General features: G+C 48.7%; 1 protein-coding gene across 6 annotated transcripts in view; it reads right to left on the reverse strand.

Annotated features, from left to right (window-relative positions):
- Positions 1 to 1195: 1195 nt before the first annotated feature.
- LMTK3 (lemur tyrosine kinase 3) overlaps positions 1196 to 23577 on the reverse strand; it is a 36273-nt gene continuing 13891 nt past the window's right edge. For 3 of the 6 annotated variants that reach the window (XM_083409168.1, XM_083409171.1, XM_083409170.1), the window contains exons 4-15: positions 23071 to 23147; positions 21961 to 22079; positions 20879 to 20966; positions 20450 to 20598; positions 18580 to 18664; positions 18016 to 18137; positions 15225 to 15374; positions 11444 to 13896; positions 10106 to 10476; positions 9513 to 9624; positions 6089 to 6349; positions 1196 to 5225 (exon numbers count right to left, since the gene is read on the reverse strand). In XM_083409168.1, coding sequence (XP_083265294.1) covers positions 5209 to 5225; positions 6089 to 6349; positions 9513 to 9624; positions 10106 to 10476; positions 11444 to 13896; positions 15225 to 15374; positions 18016 to 18137; positions 18580 to 18664; positions 20450 to 20598; positions 20879 to 20966; positions 21961 to 22079; positions 23071 to 23147 — 4004 coding nt within the window. In that variant the 3' untranslated portion in view covers positions 1196 to 5208. Of the gene's footprint in view, positions 5226 to 6088; positions 6350 to 8176; positions 9264 to 9455; positions 9625 to 10105; positions 10477 to 11443; positions 13897 to 15224; positions 15375 to 18015; positions 18138 to 18579; positions 18665 to 20449; positions 20599 to 20878; positions 20967 to 21960; positions 22080 to 23070; positions 23148 to 23577 lie in introns of those variants that run through there. The other 3 variants (XM_083409169.1, XM_083409172.1, XR_014504266.1) reach the window with 3 other exon arrangements.

The following is a 23577-nucleotide window of genomic DNA, read 5'->3' on the forward strand; positions in this document are numbered from 1 at the left end:
CATGTGCTAAATGCAATGCATAAATGAAGAAAATAATTTTGCATTTGCTCACTTAGGAAGTTGTGTTTTTATCTATTCCGTCTGGCAGTAGCTCTCAAGGGTCTCGGGCAAGGAAAGTACTTCCACATTCCCTGCCATCCAATCCTTTTACCTGGAGATGAACCCGATACCGTGCACAATCAAAGCATGGGCACAGCCACCAAGCCACCCCACAATGTGCAGAGTGGAACCATGCCTTTCTGTGTGCAAAGTGGAAGCATTCCACTGTGTGCATACCACAGGGAAAAGGCAGCGAGAATGTGTTGTGATAGGCCCCAGCTCCCTGCAGCATGCAGAGTCTTTTAACGTGTGCCTAGGACTAATGTGCCTAGGGACGCGGGTGGCGCTGTGGGTTAAAGCCTCAGCACCTAGGACTTGCTGATCGAAAGGTCGGCAGTTCGAATCCCCTCGATGGGGTGCACTCCTGTCGTTTGGTCCCAGCGCCTGCCAACCTAGCAGTTCGAAAGCACCCCCGGGTGCAAGTAGATAAATAGGGACCGCTTACTGGCGGGAAGGTAAATGGCGTTCCGTGTGCTGCGCTGGCTCGCCAGATGCAGCTTGTCACGCTGGCCACGTGACCCGGAAGTGTCTTCGGACAGCGCTGGCTCCCGGCCTATAGAGTGAGATGAGCGCACAACCCTAGAGTCTGGCAAGACTGGCCCGTACGGGCAGGGGTACCTTTACCTTTACCTAGGACTAATGTGACTTTTGAAATGGCCAGCCAACATGGCCTTCCCTTACCAAAAGTCAGAGAGGAAGTGTAGCCCAGTTTCGGCCTTTCTCTGGCTCACAGCGCATGTTGCGCAAGCATTAATGATGTGCAGTACAAATTCCGGCGCAACCATGTTGCTCTAGTGCTTGTTGCGCAACAAAAAGCAGCAGCGCTACAGCAGTCTCTTACGCAACTAGCCATGAGCACCATGCTTACTTTGTGTGCCCTCTCTTGCACAAGCCGTTCCACTGGTGCAACTAGTGCGCTGCAAAGAGGCTAGCACTATGTTGAATTCTCCCCTTTATTCCCTTCAGGCAGTTGTCCCGTCATACCCATGTAGGCCACACTCCAATGGTCCTGTTGCTCATACAGCTCTCCTCTTCTCCACAACCATTTTTGGACTCTGGAGGAACCCAGTGGCAAATCAGGCAAATTAATTCAATGTATGCAAATATGCACAATTTATTACCATTGCAGAATTTTGGAGATTTTTTTTTTTTAAGTTCTGATATTTAAATGCTCTCCCCATCTTTACATACTCCTTCCCACAACCCTTCCATTAAAGTATCACCCCTTACAGTCAGCCCACAGTAACATCTCTGACCAGCCACTCCCCCCCCCCAGTCCATGACACCTCAGTCCATCCTCCCCAATGCATTCTTACGCAGCCTATTGCCACCCTTCCCACCCCCATTCCTTGAATAGTCACATTCCCTATCCTTTCATCCATCTACCCACCCACCGCTATTTACTTACTTTCAACCCCCACCCTAAGAATCACTCATCCACATAGATGGAGAGTTGGGTGCAGTGGTGGGTTTTTGTTTTTAAGGTCCTCTTCCCCACCCTGCCACCACCTACTCTTCCTTTTTAGTTTATACATCTCTTTCATTTTGGCAGATCAGAAGAATTGGCAACGGTTATCCTACCACGGTTATGTGGTAATCTGGTCGGTGGTGCTTGTTGTTGTTTTTAAATCTGCTTTCCTCAGAATATACAAAGAGGGAACTTGGTACTAATGTGGGAGAGCCTTTACCCTCAGTCAGAGCGGCCATTTTAGTCTCAGCAGGTGAGGAATCTAAAATCAGCCCACAAGACACAGGACAAAGATGGCCAGCCTGACACAGACCTGAAGCAGGATGCTGATTTCCAACATGGATGTTTTCTAGATTCTTCTGCTTCCTGTTCTCCCTAGCACCGCCTGTAAACGTTTGAATTTTAGGAATGAGATGCCATCGGTAAGGCCATTTTGGGGGAAGGGGAAACATCTTAGCTCAAAGGCATCGTCCCTTAATCTACAGGTAGCTGCCATGGCACCCTTCAGACGCTGTTGAACTACAACTCCAGTCGTATTCCTGACCATTGGCCCTAGATGGCTGGGGCTGATAGGAGCTGGGAGCCCCACAGCATCTAGAGAGGGTGCCGTGTTGGCTACCCCTGCAAAGGGGTTCTCACAGTGGACAAGCAGGTCTCCTGATGGAGGCACCAAGGGTGGCCATATATCGTGTGAAGACTGGAAAAAGAGTTGGGGGACCAATACTGCCCTGCTTGTGAGTTTGGGGCCAGAAGTGATGTGGCTTGGTCCCACCAGTGTTGCCAGGGGTGAAGATCATGGGGGCAACTTTTGGAGGTTTGCAGGAGCTGGTAAGAAAAGAGAGTTGCGAGCTTTTGTGCTTCCAGGCAACTCCTCCCATGGGCATGGGACTTCTTAACACATATTTAATGGGATAGCTCAGTTGTTAGAGCACAAGACTCTTAATCTCTGGGGCCATGGGTTTGAGTCCCATGTCAGGCAAAAGATTCCTTTTGCACTGCAAGGGGTTGGACTAAATGATCCTTGTGGTCCTTTCCAAGTCGTCAATTCTCTGATTCTATGACCTATCAGGAGGGCAGAGTGCCTTAAATGCCTTTGGGGAGGGATTGGCTGGTCTAAGGCAGCAGGAGGCTCAAATGAGAGGCTCTGGTAGCCAGACTGAAGGGCCTTATCTACCTTGCCACACTGCGATAGCTTGACAAAAGAAGCACATGCTAGCCCGCTCTTAGGTACACGTAGGTGCCTGCTCAGAAGTAAGCTCTCTTGAATGAAAAGGGACTTACTCCCAGGCAGGGATTGTTAGGATTGCCACCTTAGCCACTCGATATAGCTAGAGGGCCCTGTGGCAGCTGCTAGTTCACTGCAGGTCAGAGGACACACTTCTGCCCGGCTGACCAAATAAAGCAATTTGATTTCAGGATAAAGGCCAGTTTGCAGCTACTTGCTTTCCTGCCTCTCAGCTCACATGCTCATAAGCACATCAGCTCGCTTGGAAATATGCTGGCTCTACTCCTCTCTGTGAAGTGCATTTGTTGACTTTGCTTCACCATCTCTCCAGACCCCTTGGGTTAAGCAAGTAGAAGATTGGTCTCCCTGTGGCTGCTAGCTCTGCAAGCCAGCAGGTGCAAGCTCTAGTTTCAAAGATGGTGCGTCTCTGCCACAAACCAGCAATGGATGTTCCCAGCATGCCTTGCTTTGGCACCTCCCTGTGGCATCTGGCTGGTCATCTGTCTTGCCTCCCCGTAGGTAATTCTGAGTTCCTGTTCACCTTCTTTCCCTCCTTTATTATCTCTCTCCCATACAGTTCTCTCCCATACAGAACTCTCCCCCCAAGTTCAGAATTAAATACCTGTCTCTTATCTGGGCAGAAAATATCTTTCTGAGGGGTGGGGGAAGGAAAGAGCTAGCACCCTAAATCAACCCTTCCCCTAGAAGGGCAGAATGAGCTTGTATCAAACTGCCGAATAAAAACTGACTGCCTCTTATTGTAGGCTTGACCCAAACCAGCAATTTGCCATTTGTGGTCCAGTGAGTATTTACTTCAGAAATCAATGCTGCGAGAGCTCAGGAGGAAGTCGACATCTAATCCCACCACCCAGGCTGGAAGGCAGGTTCATGCATATATCTGCCCACTCCACAAGACCAACCCACAGACTGCCTCACACAAAAGATGAGGAACCTGTGTCACCCTCCAGATGTTGCTGGACTCCAACCCCCATGATCCCTGACAGTTGTCTATGCTCCCTAGGGGTGATGGCCGCTGGAATCCAACAACAACTGGAGGGCCACAGGTTCCCCATCCCTGCCCCACACCGATGCTTCACATATCCAAATATTGCCACTACAAGCATAGAAGGGAGTGAGCAGATCCATCATCTCAAGATGTTCGTGGAATAGATAACTCCAAAAGTTTCCCTACCCCTCCCCGTTCCACTCCTAATACAATCTCAGTCTTCACGTGGTGCTTTTGGCACAATTGAATGGTGGCTCCGCAAATCCCTGGAACTTCCAGTGATTTCAACTGTATCCCAGTAGGGCCCAGTAGCCTTTATTAACCTCCCAATATCAACCAGTGGAGGGCTGGGAAGGTCAGGAAAAGGCCAGTCCCAATAAAAGCTAGCCATCTCCATCAACGCTAAGTATGAGCGATGGATATTTTTTCCCCATGTATGACACACCAACCAGCCTGGGACAATTAACCCATGGCTGTCCATTATATGGCCACTAAGTAGATGTTGTGACCAAATCAACATCCTCCCATGTCAGTTCATGCCAATGAGTGCTGAGCCAATGTGCGTCTCTTCTCAAAAACGATACTTCTGGATCATGCCCTTGCAGAGGTGTCAGATCAAAGGGCCCCTAGCCAACCAAATCTCATCCACCTGCCTTGTGGAGTCCAATTGTCCGCTGGTAATTCCAAGGCTGTGTGTCTGACTTGGTGATGATGTTTTGCCGACAAAACTTTGTCCCGAGGTTTGAATCAACGGTCTTTTCTTTTGTATATAACGCTGGTTAAAAGGGGAGGATCACCAGCCCTATTCAGTTCCATTTGGCACAAAAAGGGTGTCGTCGTTTTAAATTGGCAGCCATGTTCCACATTCCAAGATGCAGCTGATGAGGTTCGGGGAATTGCAGAAGAAGGCTCATGAGCAGGTCAGACGCCACTTCCTGGAAACCCCTGTTTCCCAACCCAACCCTCTCAATTTGGCACAGAGGGTCCTTATAAGGGACATATCAGATTGCTGAAGGGAAGCCAGGAGGGGGCACAAGGGTTATACATTCAATAGCCAGTGCTGGGCAGGGGCCCCTAAAATCGAGGAAATGCCCCCCTCCTCATCACTCATTGGCTCATGATTGTTTATACAAAAAGTTCTGCCCCTTCCCCAGAAGTGGGGGTGAGTTGTTGGGCAGGAGAGGAAGGGCAAAAACAGTCCCTATGATGTCAGGCTCCAGTTAGCAACAATGGCCCCCCCAACACACCATGCACGCAAACGCACGCACACACAAACACATCTGTCTGTCCATCCGCCACAGGAACTGGCGGGTGAAATCTTGACATCATGGTCAAGTCAACTGGATGACTGGGCGTCGTCCCTGAATGTTGAGAGAAGAAGAGGCGGGGTTGTCCGATTTCTACTTGGTCTCAGTTCTCAATGGGATCTGGGAGAATGGAGAAAAAGCTTCTTTTAGCACATTATCAACTTAAAACCAGGTCACCCCACTCCACCCTACTGCATTTCACATTACATTTTCACATTGTTGTACATGAAAGTCACCCACTGTCTGTACCAGTGGATGGACTGTAGTTTGCCCACCACGTGTAAGAATGGATTTAAACCCTAGAAGAGGATAATATGCTTGTGATTATTCTTTCCTAACTCACATCCTTTGCAACTTAAGCTTGGAGACTAAAACAAGGTTGATTTAACCTCCTAGAAACAATAACCCAGGATGCTTTGAGGCTGACTGGATTTCCCTGGTAATATACCCTTTTCTCCCCCTTAACAACAATAATCACACACGTACATTGTTTTGTGAACAAATAAAAGTGGTATTTACTTACATAATCTAGGTCTTGAAGCAGCAATTATAGTAGCAAAATGAAGGCAGGGTTATAACTACTAAGTTACAAAAGTACGAAATGTAAGTTCAAAAATGGTGTCTGAGCTGCAGAGCTCAGGTATGCATCAGCTTGGAAGCACGATGAAGAAAAGGAGGCTGCCCAGGCAGGCAGGAAGTGTGTAGCTTTACAGCTTTCTGCCAAGGCAGACAAAGGAAGTGATCTCACAGAGTTCTCTCTAGCAAATTTTACATGAAAGCTCCGTGAGCCTCTGCCCCTTCATGTGCCTGTCTGGCAAAACATGAATTGTTGGTTTGACTGCAATAACCACAGAGGTACAATTCCAGCTAGAAAATTGCAGTTTTCAGGATCTTTTGGGAGAAGATATATGGCACATACGCAGCCATGGCCCATGTGCCCCGCTCCACGGATAAGAACCATGTGCATCCATGTGTCCACTTACCAGCCGTGGGTCCCAATTCGGTGTCACAGGATGAAGAAAGGTGTGGCTCAAGGGCAGGAGAGACGGTGAAGCGAGAGAACCTCAGGGCATCCACAAGGCCGGACTCAGCCCGCTTGGCTGCTGGCAGCAAGGCAGGGGCCATGGGCACAGGCGACGACATGACCGGGTGGGGCTTGGCTGCGTTGGGGTCGGGCACCACGGAGACGTAGGATGGGTTCTGAGCCATCAGGGGGAAGTCATCATCCCACTCAAAACTGCCACCTGAGTGGAGAAGGAAGAACGGGGAGGGTAGGAAGGAGGCCTAGATTGAAGCGATAAGGAAAACAGCCTCTCCCAGCCTGTTCCCTTGGTTTGATTGGCATCATCTCTCTCTCTCTCTCTCTCTCTCTCACACACACACACACACACACACACACACACGCTTTCCGGTCCTGACATGCACAGGGATAAAACATGGCAGAAAGGCAGTCTTGATGAGGCTGCACACACACCCCTTTCCCCCGGCCCCCAACAGTCCCTGGAAACAATGAAACATGGTCATATAGCAATACTTAAATACTTCACTAGTGAGCTAGATGGACCAAAGGCCTTACAGTGGTACCTCGGGTTACATACGCTTCAGGTTACATATGCTTCAGGTTACAGACTCCGCTAACCCAGAAATAGTACCTCGGGTTAAGAACTTTGCTTCAGGATGAGAACAGAAATTGTGCTCTGGTGGTTCAGCGACATCGGGAGGCCCCATTAACTAAGGTTAAGAATACAGTGGTGCCCCGCAAGACGAATGCCTCGCAAGACGGAAAACCCGCTAGATGAAAGGGTTTTCCGTTTTGGAGGTGCTTCATAGGACGAATTTCTCTATGGGCTTGCTTTGCAAGACGAAAATGTCTTGTGATTCCTGGGGTTTTTTTTCCGCTCCCCACCCCCTTTTTCTAAGGCACTAAACTGCTAATAGCCTTTTAGCAGCTAATCCGCTAATCCCTTAAACCTTTAATAGCCGCTAAACCGCTAATAGCGCTAATAGCGCTAATCCGCTAATGGGCTTGCTTCGCAAGACGAAAAAACCGCTAGACGAAGAGACTCACGGAACGGATTCTTTTCGTCTTGCGAGGCACCACTGTAGTTTCAGGTTAAGAACGGACCTCCAGAACGAATTAAGTACTTAACTCGAGCTACCACTGTACTCGGTTTAAGGCAGTCTGCTATGTTCCTGTTCTGCTATTTCAATGAGATAATTCATGTACTATATTTGTTTGTTTTCTCTCGTTTTTATTTGTTTGTATATACATGTGTGTTTTAGTCTTGAAGCTGCCTCGGAGGCCTTTTGCAGGGTGCAGCGGTGGGGCCACAGAAAGCAAGTAGAAATGTCCTAAAATAAAAATGAATGGAATCACTTGCGCATCCTGTCTTCACTTCATTTGTGCTACGGCACAAAGCTGCCCTGAATCCATTTTTAATAACCAAGAAGGCTCTGTGCTACCATCTGCCTTATTGAGTGTGACAATTTTAGACTGTGTGCTTTCAGGCAGAAATCTTTTAGGAGTTTATCTCCTAAAAATAAACTATTCAGGAATTCAATAAAAAAAAAATTTCAACACAAAACACATCCTGGCAATATTTCCCAAAGTTCTGTTTGCCAAATTGCACTGGATCAGAATTAATACAGGAAGCACACACTTCGCTCATACATCTGAAGGTGGCTTACTTCAGTATACCTGAAGGAGCGTCTCCACCCCCATCGTTCTGCCCGGACGCTGAGGTCCAGTGCCGAGGGCCTTCTGGCAGTTCCCTCATTGCGAGAAGCAAAGCTACAGGGAACCAGGCAGAGGGCCTTCTTGGTAGTGGCGCCCGCCCTGTGGAACGCCCTCCCATCAGATGTCAAAGCGATAAATAACTACCTGACATTTAGAAGACATCTTAAGGCAGCCCTTAAGTTCAGGGAAGTTTTTAATCTGTGATATTTTACTGTATTTTTTGTTTCTATGGAAGCCGCCCAGAGTGGCTGGGGAGGCCCAGCCAGATGGGCGGGGTACAAATAATTACTTACTTACTTACTTACTTACTTACTTACTTACTTACTTACTTACTTTTAAGGTTGTGGAAAGAGAACAGAATCCTAAAGCTGGTGGGCACCTCAAAGGCCATCTAGCTTAACCCCCTGCCAATGTGGGAAACCCACAACTGCACCACTCCTTTGCAACCATCCTGATCCAGCTTCTGCCTAAAAGCCTCTAAAGAAGGGAAGCCCACCATCTTTCAAGGCTGTCGCACTGTATGGTAACACCTGCTTTCAAAACACTTGGTGGAACCTATACTAGCCCATTAGTTGAACTTAGATCCTAATGAAATGGCTGGGAGAAGAAAGCCACAGCCTGTCATCCTGTAAGTTTTTATTTTAATTATAATCCTTCTCTTTTCTTTTTGTTTGTTTTTTCGGAAAATTTATATATCGCTTGATTATTTTTATTTTTTTAAAAAAAGGAAAACAAAGTGGTTTTGGTGCTGTTGTTAAAACCTTAATTCAAAAACAAAACAAAACATGGTTGCTAATATGCCACAATAAATGCATCAAGGATGAGGAACCACCACATGTAGTTAGGCTCCAACTCCCATCAGCCCCAGCCCTCATGGCCAATGAAAAGTCTGGAAGGCCACAGATTCCACAATGCTGAAGTAGATTAACGAAATAACAAGATGGCCCCAGCCTGCCTTCAGCCAAATTGCCTCTGCTGTACCTCCTTGCCCTCAGCCCACCAATGGCAGACTAGCATGCCCAACAACACAGTTCGACAGCCACATGCTGTTGAAGTACAGCTCTCACCAACCTCGACCATCTGCCATGTTGGCTTGGGTTGGTGGGAGTCCAGCCACCTCTGACGGCCTCTGCACTGGCTACCCCTGCTCTGGCCCTTTTGATCTCCATCAGCATCCTCTTGAGCTCAGCCTCATGCTTCAAATCCTGGCCTTGCTTTAGAACTGGACCTTGTCTGTTTTGGACTACGCTCCCATCACAAACTTCCCCTCACCCTCCGCACTTAGAAGCCACCTTCCCCTGGAGCCCAGGACATTTTCCTGAAACTGATTTCACATTTTCACATCAAACACTGACTGAAGTGACCAGGTTACTGTTTCTTTGGCTATACAGCTGGACTGGCTCATTCTGCATTTCAGATTCCTGATGGGGATTGTGACTATCAGTGGCGTAGCGTGGGGGGTGCAGGGGGGCCGGCCGCACCGGGCGCAACATCTGGGGGTTAGGGGGTGCAAATCCACGGGTTAGGGGGCGCAAATCCACGGGTTAGGGGGCGCAAATCCATGGGTTAGGGGGCGCAAATTACTTGCCTTGCCCCGGGTGCTGACAACCCACGCTACGCCACTGGTGACTATTTCCCATTTACTCTCTCCTCCTTGACCCAATACTCACTGAAGCCATCAGCAGAAGGGAAGGCATCAAGTCCTGGTTCTGCCATTGAACCAGGGGAGGGGGAATCACCATCTGGAGCTCCCTGGGAACTCAGCTCATTGGTTGGTGTCTCCTGCATACAGAAGAAGACAAGAGATTGTGGGAGAACTGCAATCCTTTCGCTTCTGGCTCCTCCCACTTTCAATATGTTTCTGACATTCCTACTACAAATAAATATGGGCTGCTGCCTGCTACCTGTGCATAATATATTTTCCACTATTCACCGAATATTCACTAACTCGCTGAATTATTTAGGAATCTGTTGCCTACGGAATGTTGGCTAACAGTTTTCGTGAGGGAAAGTGAAAGGTCAGTATGGCTTGGATTAAACCAGGTCCAAGAGGGCATGAATGCTCTGTGGGTAGACAAGGGAGCTTAAGTGTGGAGTGCTTAGTAAGAAGACAGGCCTCAAAATAGGAGTGGTAACAGAAAGAGGGGAGTAGAGCCAAGATGGCTGAGGGGAGGAGGACAGAGTAAGGAACTGAAAGAAGCCCTTCTCACCTCACTGTGGCCAAACTTTCACACCATCAACCTTGGTGCTCTTGACAGCTCACCTGATCAAAGAGGTAAACGGTGACATCATCAAAGAAGGAGACCATCTTCCGCTTACGGTCGAGCTCAGCCGCCGCCTCCTCAGCTGAGCGTGGTGACTTGAGGAGGCCACGCAAGTTACGAGCGTCATCGCTTTCGCTCACCACAATGGGGACACCCCGCCCTCCGCCTCCAGCCAGGCCTCCATCCTCTTCCTCTTCAGCATCATCTTCCTCCTCATCCTCTGCCGCTATGGCAGCCTCTCTCCCTCCCAGTGCTGGACCCTCCCCCAAAGCCGCTCCTTCCCAGAATGGCCCTTTCCTTCCCCCGCCAAGCGGGGGGAACGTTTGCAAGGCCAGAGGGGGAAGCGACAGAGATAAGCGGGAGAGCTTGGCTGGAGGAAAGAGCCGGACGTCAAAATGGAAGGATGGCCAGCAGGTGGGAGGAGTGATTGGGTCGAAGAGCCAAGATTCAGAAGTCAAGAAGACCAAATGGTACGGAAGCAAGGTGAGGATGGAAGGATTGGGATGAGAGAGACAGAAAGAGAGGGTTACTTCATTAAGAACACGTCCCTAGAATTTCTACCCAAACGTATCTATCCAGGCAGAGGGCCTTCTCAGCAGTGGTGCCCTCCCTGTGGAACGCCCTCCCATCAGACGTCAGGGAGATAAAGAACTACACGACTTTTAGAAGACATCTGAGGGCAACCCTGTATCAGGATTTTTTCATGTTTGATTATGTTTTTATATTTTGCTGGAAGATGCACAGAGCGGCTGGGGAAACCCATCCAGATGGGTGGCGTATAAATAAAGTTGTTGTTGTTAGTATTCTCATTGTCAGCATTCCCATACTGTACACAAATGCATTCCCAAACGCAGCCACACCACAGATTTATATGAATACATTATGATGCTGATTGTTTTTGCACATAGATACCCTTAGCATCCAAAACAGCACACACACACAAGTCGACCTGTGGGTCTAATTAGTTCTGGCAGGTCTTCCCATTTGGCCAATGGGGACATTTTTTTGTTAAGCCACACCCACCTGCCCTACTCCTGAGATCATCTATGGTGCCAGGAGTGGGGCAGGGAAAGGCATAGCGAGGCAGTGCTTGTGGGCACCACTTGCAAGGGCCCACTGATGAGCTGATTGCTGACGTGTACAAAGGCACAACAAGGGCTTTGCAAGTGCCGCCGATCAGCTGATGGGCTTGAAGACACTCAGCGTAACTGCCAATCAGCAATTAGACTATAGGTTAAGCCACTGTCTCCCAGCTGGCTCCTCCTTTCTCCGTTTGTTCTAGGAACATCCCAACCCTTTGTTCTTACTTCCACACCAATCACAGATGGAACCCTCACCTTTGATATCCTCACTGACTTGGTTCGCAGGGACGCCAGGTTCCTGATCCTTTTTGGGCTGCTCAGCTGCTACATATCTGTCTTCCTGGGCAGCATCCTGTGTTTCAACCACGATGGGCACTGCTACACTTTGGGTCTCCATCTGGCTTGGCATCTCCCTTTCTTTCCTTTTCTCCTCCTCTTCTTCCTCCAGTTCTGACGGCAACTTTTCAGAATCTCCTCTTCCCTCTTCTTGCTGCTGCTTCTTCTCCTTCTCCTCCTCTTCCTCCACTTTATCTTCCACCCCTTCTGGCCACTGGGAGTCCGTTGCATCGCCATTATGGCTTTTCTTGGCCTCTTCCTCCTCCGTCTCCTTCCCCTCCTCTGGCTCTAAGGTCCACAGCCTGAGAACAGCCTGCTCCTTCAAGGGAGCCGCTGGAGAAAGCCTCAGAGTCGGCAGCCTACTCTGACTACAGAGTAGGTTGCGTGTGACATTCTCTTGCAGTGTGACCAACAGCTGCTCCTTGCACACTTGGACCACAAAGCCTCCGTCTACCGTCACCTTCTCGGTGGGCTTCCTGCCCTCAGGCCCAGCAGCAGCTGGTGCCTCAGCTGGTTCTCCCTCCCCGTCAGAGAAGTAGGCGGAGTCCCGGTGAGGTGTTGCTAGCCCCAGGCTCCTCCCTATTTCCTCCTCTAGCTCCGCCCCTTCTTCACTTACTGACAAGGTAAGATCACTAGTGGACTGAGAGATGGATGCTGTCGGGAGTTTGCCGGAATCTTCTTCTGCCTCTGTTTCTTCCTCTTCTCCAGAAGGTGGCGGTGGAGGTTCCTCTTTGAAGATGAACTCAGGTGAGAAAGTGCTCTCCGTTTCGTAGCCGCTGTCACCAAACTTTTGCCCTGGAGAGGAGTAGTGGGATGCCGGGCTGCAGACATCCGAGGAGCTGGTGTTGGAAGGAATGTCCAAGGAATCCACTGAGTCTAGGGTTCCCCGTTGCCGGTCTGGTACCGCGGGGGAGAGGCTTAAGGTCACTGGGCCAGTGGAGAATCCATCGATGACTTCCGGGAGGATCGCGATGGTCTCCTCGTCATTGCTTTCGGCTAGGGTAGACAATGGCGGTATCTCCACCGGAACAATCACATTGCAGCAGCCAGACGGCAGGGCCGGGAAAGGCGACCCAGGTGGGCGAGCGCTCCCCCCGCCTCTCTGCTTCGGGTAGTCTTGGAGCTCATAGGTCTTCACCGCCGTGCCCATCAGCGGGTCATAGAATTCTCTGCGCTCCCCGCCATCCCCATCGCAGTCTCTAGGGGGCAGCATTGGACAGTCAGATAGGGAGCCCCGCTCCACTTTTAGCGAGGAGTCGTCCTCCGTGCCGTAGCTGTCACGGTGAGGGCGCCGCAGGGGCGGCCCGTGGTTGCTCCAGCCGCTCACCATGTCCCCCCGAGGGATGGCGCACGTGCAACGTGCCCGGGTGCACAGCGGGCACGGCAGGAGGTTGTGGCGCCCGCCCCCGATGCTGCTCCCGCCCCCGTCGGTGCTGCTGCCAGAGCTCTGGTCCTCCATCAGCGACGGCTCCTGTTCCCACGAGGGCGAACCCTGGAACTCCAAGGGGTCCCCGGCCAGCGTCTCCCCTGCCCCTCTTTCCTCCATCATCTCAGCATCCCAGCTGCGATGCTGGTCCTCCAGCTCACGGTACACTGTGAGCAAGGACTCTGCTAGAAACGCCTCTCCCCCCGACGTCGGGGTCTCGGTCAGGGACGTCTCCTGGATCTCGCCGTCTACGCGGAAGGGGTTGCTGTCCCCGCCGCCCCCGGCCAAGAAGGGGTTGGTACTGGGCTGCTCCTGCGGCCGGTAGGGGGCGCCGTGGGAGTCCCAATCCGAGGGAAAGAGAGGCTGGGGCGGGGATCCAGGGCTGGGGGCACAGACGGGCCCCTCGCAGCTGCCATGGTCCTCCAGGCGGATGTAATACTCGCTACTGACGGAGGGGCTGCGGGCGCTGATGACGGGCACGACGCTGGGTGTCTCCAGGCTGTGCCCACGCTGCGTTGCCTGTTCGTAGAAAGGATTGCTGCCCGGCACTGCCAGCCCGCCATTGCTGGAGGGGTAGTCGGGCGGTGCCGAGGCAGGGCCCTTCCACCGCCCCAGGCGGGCCTTCTCCCACATGTACTCAAAGTTCAGCCCCCCACTGCTCTCTGTCACTGTCAGGATGTCGTCCATGTCGCCGCCGTGGAACCCGTCCAGCAACGGATAGGCTGAGATCTCTCCTGAGGGGCGGCGGTGGCACGCCGAGGAAGAAGAGGAGGCCGGGGGCGGCGAAGAGGAGCGCTTGGGTTTCAGGGCGCTCCAGCGCCACTCGAAGCTCTCCTCCGCCTGAGCGTTGGAGCGCTCGTTCAACAGGTAGCTCACCTGCAAGTGCAGCTCTTCCATGGTTGGGCGGTGGGAAGCCGGGAGCCAGCAGGACTGCATGACCTCATACCTGCAGCGGGGCAGGGACGGAGGAAGGATAGAGGAACAGTCGGAAAAACAGGCAGAAATAGGAGCAGGAGGGGGGAAACAGTTGTGGGGGGGAGATAGCCTGAGAGAACAGTTGGGGGTTGGGGATAGGGAACGGGGACATTTAAAAATAATAATAATAATAGAGTTGCAGAAAAGATGGTCACAGGCACTGCGAATAGAGTTGGAGACAGAAAAAGAGGCAGAAGCTAAAGGGGGCATGAGTACTAGAATGGGCAGTGATATGTGGGGAAGCTGTCAGGAGATGGGTTGGGGGGCAGTTACAGAGAACAGTCGGAAAGCCAATTGGAAGCCTTAGCAGACACAGTCAGAACAACAAGCAGACATGAAAAGGCAACAGTTGGAATTTCTCATTTTTCCAGTCTTCAGTTTTCCCCACTTCCACATCACTTGATTTTTTTTAATCCTCACAAAAATTCATCAGCATTTTGGTGCAATTTTCTCCTAATACACTCATGTTTCATATGCAATTTAGGCCTAATATACACATTTTTGCCAAGCGTTCCCCCCAGTTATGATGTATTTTTGTGCATTATTTTCACGAATACGTTCACTTTTAGGCACAGCTTTTCTTAATATGTGCATTTTGTAAAACATAGTTTGGCTGGAGAATTGCATTGCAAAATTTCAAACTTCAAAAGATGCCTGAGTTTCAGTTCACATATTGCTTTGGGAAAGTGCGATAGATTCTCCTTCAAATGGGAACTGAATCTATTTTCTCCCACCATCCCTACTCACGAGCACACGTCTTGTGGTTGGGATGGTGGGGATTCTCTCTCTTCGCGATATAAAACTTTGCTTAATATTGAATAAAAGTTACAAATAAGCCTGTGGTGTAGATATGTCCTTATACAGATATGAACAAAATCCAAAAGGAGATCCATAACCCAAAAAACAGACAACCAACTGGAAAAGTTGCCAGAAGAATGGTCTGAAAATACAAATCTGGGAGGGAATTTGATTCACAGACCACCAGTGCAGCTGGAAGAGCAGGCAATGAAAAGGTACATCACACAACCAGAGGAAGACCTGGCAGAATGACAGTGCAGGGAGGGAAATGGGCAGGCAAGCGGAGGAATAGTTGGAGGAACACAGAGAGGGAAGAATGAAAGAACGTTAGGAGGACAAGAACAATCTTAATGCACAGGGCAGCAGCCACTCCCAAGTCACTAGCTGCTCTGGAGGCACCAAACAGATGTCAAGGATGGAGGAGACTCGGGAAGAAGGTATCCCAGCTGGTGGGCCTTGCTTTCTTTGGGGGCAGGAGGGAGAAGAGGAGAATCAACTCACCAATAGTCAGAGTAAGGAAGCTTAAGGCGTGGCTTGGCCAGTTTCATCTGCTGCTCCTTGACGACAAAGGTCAGCACTTCCTCATCAGAGAGGTGACGGTAAGGCTGGGAGCCAAACTCAAAAAGCTCCCAGATGGTCACCCCCATAGACCTGGCAAACAAAGGGAACAGAGAGATTAAGCCCAGAACTATGGACTCCAGAGAAGTTCTGCAAGCAGAAAACAAAGAAGAAAATCATTGCAGGTGCCATAGGTGAGGCCTTATAACCCCACCCCTTTTACCCTTTCTTGCTTAGCCCCACAAAACCAAGAATCCCAGCCCAGACAATAAAGGAAATGGCAGCCCAGGGGTTTGTTTCAGGAAAGCAGGGAGCTGCCTTATACGGAGTCTAACCATTGGCTCATCTAGCTCAGTATCCTCTAGTCTGATTGGCAGCAGCTCTCCAGGTGTCAGGGAGGAGCTTTTCCCAGGCTCGCACCTGGAGACACCAGGGATCAAACCTGGTAGCTTCTGCATGCGAGGCAGAACCAGGGGTGCCAATTTGAATAAAATATTGGGGGGCTCAGGTAAGTCCCATCCCACATAATTGATCACACACCATGTGAATGGCAATGCCCATCAACTAAGGGAATCCTCAAATAATTTATTCAAGGGCTCCCTCAGTTTATTTATTTACTCTTAGAATAATTTATTTGGGGGTGGACAAAGGGACCTCGGCCCTAGGAGCTGGTTCCTATGGCTGAGGCTCTATCACTGAAGTACAATACCTAGGGTTGAGTCTTAGAACATCTGAAGATTAAGATGTCCCTGAGAATACACATAGTACGTTTCCTAAATGTCTGCAACACTACAGCCTTCTCCCTTCTCGCACTCCTTAGGGGTAAAGCAGTGGTAAATTTGCCCTTCCTCCCAGATGCTGATGGACTACAACTCCCATCAGACCCAACAAGCATGGCCAATGGTCAGAAGTGATGGGAGCTGTAGTTCAGCAAGATATGAAGGGCCAGAGGTTCCTCACACCTGATGGAAAGGAACACGACAGTATTGAGAGCTTATATGGTAGCACTAGACACCATTTCCCCTGTAAATACAAATGTAACCATTAAAAAAAAAAGAAGAAGTCTGAAATTTCAAGATTATAAATGTTGGTTTTTGAGGGGCATTAACAACAAATTATTCTAAAAGTGTTAAATGAAATAATATAAGGTATTAAAATAGCAGATTGAAAATTCTATACCCCAGGTTGGTTTATTTATGTGTATGTTTGTTTTCTTGTATTTGTTTCCTGCCTTTTTCTCTCAGTGGGACCACAGAAAGGCCGGCAGTACATTATCACACAGCAGCACACAACAACAAAATAACACAACCAGAAATCAAAGCAGAAGTGAAACAGCAATAAGGCTCCCAGACTCTCACAAAATCCCTAAACCAAAAGAGCATCCATAAACTAGACATGTTATTTTAAAAATTCAAATCAACTAGGTCAGAATTGAACTGGATCCAGCTGGATCCCTTATCTCCCCTCACCCCCTGCTGGTCAATTTTTAAACTAGTGGGTGCCCACCTGTCAATCACCTGATGTCATAACATCAGGTAACCACTTGGAAAAGACTCACTCTCAGCACCAATCAGCTGATGGGTACTGAGAGTGAGCTCCTTTGAAGGCATGGTGTTAGCACCAATCAGCTGTTTGAGGCTGACAGTACGTCTTCAAAGAACGCCCTTTGAAGTTTCTTTACAGGGGAGGGTTGCAGTCAGACTGCACTTGCAAATGAAGAGGGAAAATGTCAAGTTTGCAGGTATGGTTTGACACCAAAGAGTGCCTGTAAATGTGCTTTGAAGGCACACAACCAGGCAAAGTACTGATGATCAGCTTTTGCAAAAGCACAGATCAGCTGGCGTGGGGTGCCTGTAAACCCCACATTGCTACGTATTTACACCTGACATAGGGCAGATGGTCATGACTCAGCAGACTCGTGACTTATGAGTCATATGAGGCCTGCTGGGCTTAATTAGGCCCACTGGTCAGTGGTTCCCTACCACTGAACATGGTGAACATAAATTTTAATATTTGTAAGCAAAGTTCGGAGCATTCCCTTGAGGATTTTCAAACCAAGTTTGTTTCAGCTCTAGCCCAATTGGATCCAGGGGTGCAAAAATGCAAACTAAGGTTGCAATCCTTTGCACAGTTACCTGGGAGTAAGCCCCATTAAACTTGGTGGTGCTTACTTCTGAATAGACATACAGTCAAACCTTGGTTTCCGAACGGCTTAGTTGCCGAACAAACTGGCTCCAGAATGCTACAAACCCGGAAGTAAGTGTTCCAGTTTGCGAACGTTTTTCGGAAGCCGAACATCTAGTGCGGCTTCCACTTGAGTGCAGGAAGCTCGTGCAGCCAATCGGAAGCTGTGGAATGGTTTTTGAATGGTTTCGGGAGTCGAACGGACTCCCAGAACGGATTAAGTTCGAGAACCAAGGTACAGTGGTACCTCGGATTAAGAACTTAATCCGTTCCGGAGGTCCGTTCTTAGCCTGAAACTGTTCTTGACCTGAAGCACCACTTTAGCTAATGGGGCCTCCTGCTGCCACTGCGCCGCCAGAGCACGATTTCTGTTCTCATCCTGAAGCAAAGTTCTTAACCCGAGGTACTATTTCTGGGTTAGCGGAGTCTTTAACCTGAAGCGTCTGTAACCTGAAGCATCTGTAACCCGAGGTACCACTGTATAGGGTTGCACTGTGAATTCCCTCAAGCGCAGGTGTGTGGGGTGTGTGTGTGTCTCTTTGCAACTCACCAGACATTGCTCTGCTTGGTTTGATCCACTACAATGAGGCTTCCATGCATCTCATCCAACAGTTCCGGGGCAACCCAGCGCAAAGGGATCCATAGCCGGTCTGGAGTGATGTAATAGTCTTCCTATGAACAGATATGAGGAATGGGTGGAACAGGGCTGGAGATGCAGACTCTCCAAAGATTCACAGATGAAAATAGGGGCGTTGAGCCTTTCCAAGCAGGTGTCTTTCTGTGGGTATATTCCACAATATGTCCCTGACACAATATTGGTGCATTTACTGATGGATTTTGTATGCTTTATTAACAGTTCTGTGATGCTTCCTCAGTGCTACCATCTTACTGCTGCCCAGAGGGGCTACAGAACAACAAAAGCAGGACAAAAATAAACCAGATCCTTTGTGATAGCAAAAGGGATTTCAGCAGAAAGTTACTATATATGTGCTGATTGGAAATTATGCAGGAGGATCACCCCAAAAAACCTGATGTCACCAGACACAAGCAAACAGGCAAACACATTTCAATTTACTTGCAGGGGCCTTGTGGCATGGATGGCCCCACCCCTCACCTTGTAGTTGTTGTGCGACAGGCCGTAGTCTCCAACGCGCACTGTGAGGTCAGAGGTCAGCAAGCAGTTCCGAAGGGCCAGATCACTAGGAAGGGATAGAAAAATACCCAGTAAGGGTGGCTTGGAGGTGGGTGGGCCAGGGGATGGAGAGAGAGAGAGTAAAGGGCACCTTTCTTCACCAGCTTTCCCTTTCTGTTTATTTAATTTAATGCAGCCAATTGGCCCAAAATAAACAGAATAGCACTAACTAATCAGGTGCCACCAAGAGCTTGGATAAATAGGGGAAAGAATAAGTAGAAAAAAATTGTAATGGGCACCATTACAAGACCAGGTCCACTGGTTGGAGGGGGCTAGGGAGGGGGGCAGAAGTGCCCTTCTTTGGGCGGATAGGAGTTTTTCTGGCGCAGGGAGCCAAACCCAGTGTCCCCCCTGTATGCCATGGGAAATCCCATGGTGTAAAGCAGTAATTCCATTGGTAAAATGATGCATTCTTGCCAGGGGTGGGCAGAGCAGGAATGGCCCTGGGTACAAAGCTTCTCCACCCCCCAAAAAAATCCCAGAATGAAGCTAATCAGCCAAACCAGCCTTGAGCTGGCATAGTTAAATCTCCCATCCCTGAAGCCTATGGAGGGGTTTAAAAACAAACGAAAAACAAGATACACTGAGATGAAGATAGACAAAACTTGAATCATAGACTCATAGAGTTGGAAGAGACCACGAGGGCCATCGAGTCCAACCCCCTGCCAAGCAGGAAAACACCATCAGAGCACTCCTGACATATGGTTGTCAAGCCTCTGCTTAAAGACCTCCAAAGAAGGAGACTCCACCACACTCCTTGGCAGCAAATTCCACTGTCGAACAGCTCTTACTGTCAGGAAGTTCTTCCTAATGTTTAGGTGGAATCTTCTTTCTTGTAGTTTGGATCCATTGCTCCGTGTCCGCTTCTCTGGAGCAGCAGAAAACAACCTTTCTCCCTCCTCTATGTGACATCCTTTTATATATTTGAACATGGCTATCATATCACCCCTTAACCTCCTCTTCTCCAGGCTAAACATGCCCAGCTCCCTTAGCTGTTCCTCATAAGGCATCGTAACTTGCCCTTACCCGTCACTCCCCACCCAGTTACAACTGCTCTGCTGAATGACAACAAAGCAGTCCAAACTTTGGGTGGCACCAGAGAAAAAGTCCTGTTTTAGATGTCCCCCTCATCTTCAAATGTGAGACACTCCGAGTAAGGCCTCAGCCGAAGAGCTCAGCAGATAGGCAGGTTCACACATCTGTTCTGCCCCGACCTGTTTAAGTTATACTCAACTGGACTGAATTTGCCTCTCAGAGGTAAAGTAAAGTAAAAGCAAAGTAAAGGACTCCTGGACGGTTAAGTCCAGTCAAAGGTGACTATGGGGCTGCGGCGCACATCTCGCTTTCAGGTCGAGGGAGCCGATGTTTGTCCACAGACAGCTTTCCAGGCCATGTGGCCAGCATGACTAAACCACTTCTGGCGCAACCTAACACCGTGATGGAAGGCAGAGTGCACAGAAATGCCATTTACCTTCCTGCCACAGAAATACCTATTTATCTAATTGCACTGGTGTGCTTTCAAACTCCTAGGTTGGCAGGAGCTGGGACAGAGCAACAGGCACTCACCCCATCACAGGGATTCGAACTACCGATCTTCTGACTGGCAAGCCCAAGAGGCTTGGTGGTTTAGACCACAGTGCCACCCGCGTCTGCAGTATGGCCCACTACATTTCAAATCATTAAAATTCACATTCATGAGCAAAACCGTTTGAGTTCCAGAGCTTAAACCATACACAGCTCCGTACAGCTCAACATTTCCTGAAAAACCCAAGGATCATGGTCTCTCGTCTACCTGTGGATGTAGTTGTTTTTATGCAAATGTAGCACTCCCAGAGTGATCTCGTAAGCCATGCGCTGTAGTGTGCTGAGGTCACGGGTCAGCAGGTCAGGGGTCATCCCGTCTGCTTTGCGCTGAGCTCGAAGGTAACGTTTCAGATCTCCCTGGAGGAACACAGGGCGAGAAAAGGTTTGGCAAGTGAAGTCAGCGAAGCTAGCACAAAGTTTCCTACAGATCCAAGCAATTTCCCCAACCTCACGTGAAAAAAACAGAATGTCCCTTTTTTCCTGGGACACTTGGCAGCTATGGCCAAACAGATGGAGTGATGTTAGGAGAACCTTCCCCACCAGTCCCCACAGCGATCTGTTTGGACCCCTGGCAAGAGCAATCTATCCCTTTTGTGTTTTCCCACCCAACTTCATCTCTCGGCTTAAGTATACTTACCAGCTGGCAGAATTCCATGATGAGAAGGAAAGGAATGGTCTCTGTGCACAGGCCGAGGCATTGCAATATGTTTGGATGCTGGAGGCTTCTTGAGGGAAGTGGGTGGATGGAGAGAAGGGCAGAAAGAGGAGGGGAAAAGAAGGTTTTGCTCCATTCATCACAAAGAGGCGGCACCTGTTTCTGCTCAGTTTTCGAGGGCTGAAAGTGTACCCCAACTGCATTTTAGCAAATAAAATTAAAAAGAGCTGACACTACATTCCAAAGTAAGCAAAGTGTTATGTACTGAAGTTCTCACCCTGGGCAGCAGGGGGATACTGTAGATAGTTCAGGTCCACATATGCAAATAAGGGATCGAAAGTAACGTTCAGTGATTGGATAGTTACAAAAAGTTGTTACAGTTACGTTGTACCAGAGCTCTATATAAGCAGGCTGGCTGAACCCTTCAGTTCAGTTCTGTTCTGGCCTCTGAATAAACAAGAGCTGTTTGAAGAATCGCTGTGTCGTCTGATATGTTCACCCACAACTTAACACAAAGCTTGACTGGGTTGAGTATAAATCCATTTAAAAAAGATTCCTTCTTTCCTATGCTCCTCCCTTTTCTTATGTTCCACCAGGCTTTTTTATTTAGAGCAGGGAGTACAGTCGTGCCTTGGAAGTTGAACGGAATCCGTCCCGGAAGTCCGTTCGACTTCCAAAACATTCGGAAACCAAAGCGCAGCTTCTGATTGGCCTCAGGAAGCTCCTGCAGCCAATCGGAACCCGCGGAAGCCCCGTCAGACGTTCAGCTTCCAAAAATAGTTCGCAAACCGGAACAGTCACTTCTGGGTTTGCGGTGTTCAGGAGCCAAAACGTTTGGGAATTAAGCTGTTCGACTTCCGAGGTACAACTGCAATTGTGTTACTGGAGTCTCGCCTATTACATGATGATGGGCTACTGGGGAGACTGGCATGAGTTATAACACTTACTGGAATCATGGACAGCTTTAGCTCTTGCAGCAGCCGCCTCAAAATAAGGTAGCTGTTTATATGGGGATATTTTGCCCCTTGTTTCTTCCTCCCGCTTCAGTTTCTCCTGCTTCTTACCGATATGGTTGGGCCTCTGACAGGAATTTCCTCTGCTCCAGTGGCCCAGCACTCACCCGTAGCTCCTTCACTACCACCTGTGCAGGGGTGAAATCTGAGAATATTTCACCCAGGATTACCTGTGGAACAGAGGGGGAAATGGTTACTAACCAGAGCTGTGAACACACGCTCCCATCCAGTGTGATCCTACCACTGGTTTAGGGAAGCAGTGTCCACACGACATTGGGCATGATCCATATCTATCCTGTCATTTCTTATGAAACATTGCACATCCATTTTTTTTCTCTTCCAAACTAGCTTCAGAGTTCAGAAAAAGAATGACCTGGGAGCGATTTAAGCCAGGGATATGTATGCAGCCTGGAACCAACTAAACAGAACACATCTCGCCAGTTGTTATAAGGCCACTCTGACTGCCAGTTCATTTCTGGGCACAATTCAAAGGTAATTCATAATTACCTATAAAGCCCTACCCAGCTTTGTGTCTGGATACCGCCTTTTACCACACAAGACTCACTGAACCTTCTGTTCATTTTTGAAGGCTTCCCTCTATGTCCCTCTAATCTAAATTTAGGCAGGTGGCAACTGGAGAGAGAGGACCTTCTCGATCCTGGTTATTTAAATGTAAGATGGCTGTAGGTTTTCTTTTATCCTTTCCACCCAATATTGAGATTTCTTTATTTTTCCTGTATTGTGCAAGTGACTGGTCACACCCACACCACACAGTTAGAGAATATTTAACGCACATTTAAAGGACATAAGAATCTGCAGAACTGTCGTTTACCCCTCACAGAGCTACAATTCCCTGCAACCTTAACAAACTACACTTCTCAGGATCCTTTGGTGGAAGCCATGTGCTTTAAAATATATGGTGTGGATGTAACCATGGTTGTTGTTTTATTTACTGTTGTTTCATTTTGTGCATCTGCATTACATAAGTGTCCTGTTACTCTGTTGTTGTTGTTGTTAGCTGCATAATAATATTTCAAATTATTGCTATTTTTAAACTTACAGTGGCTCTTCATATTCCCTGAGAATAAAACTGGAGCCCGCAGGAAAGAACCTTGGGTCCCACAACAAAAAGCACATCCCCAACAACAAGCTTTTGCTCACCTTTCCAAACCAGCCATTTCCAATCTCCTGCAAATAACTGAGGTGTTGTCTGCTGAGTCCCAAGTGTTTAACTAGATCTGAAAGAGAGGCAGAGCGTGGCAGTAACAGAAGTCAATGTCATGGAACTGGCGGAAATGACTGGCAGAATCCGAGACCAGGGAGAAGAGTCGGTGGAAGAAGACTGGAAAAAGTTTAAAGACTATTTACAGAAATACTGTAAAATTAATGAATGTTAGAAGAATGTTGGAATGAAGTTATATGGCTTTAGTAGAAATGTTATAAGGATTTAAGTATAAATAGATTAATAGAATATTAAAGGAAAAAATAAGGTTAGAATGTGTTAAGATAATTATAGGATAGAAAACAGAGGAAGATGAAAAGGAATTGCTGAAACAATTGATAGAAGTGGTATACAAAAAGGAAGGTGTGAGGAGGTCGGTGAAATAAGTGAATGAAAGATAAGATATTGAAATTGTTTGAGGTGTTTTAAACTGTTCTTGTTTGGTT

The sequence above is a fragment of the Podarcis tiliguerta genome, assembly GCF_965153285.1.
Source record: "Podarcis tiliguerta genome assembly, chromosome: 13".
Taxonomy (NCBI): Eukaryota; Metazoa; Chordata; class Lepidosauria; order Squamata; family Lacertidae; genus Podarcis; species Podarcis tiliguerta.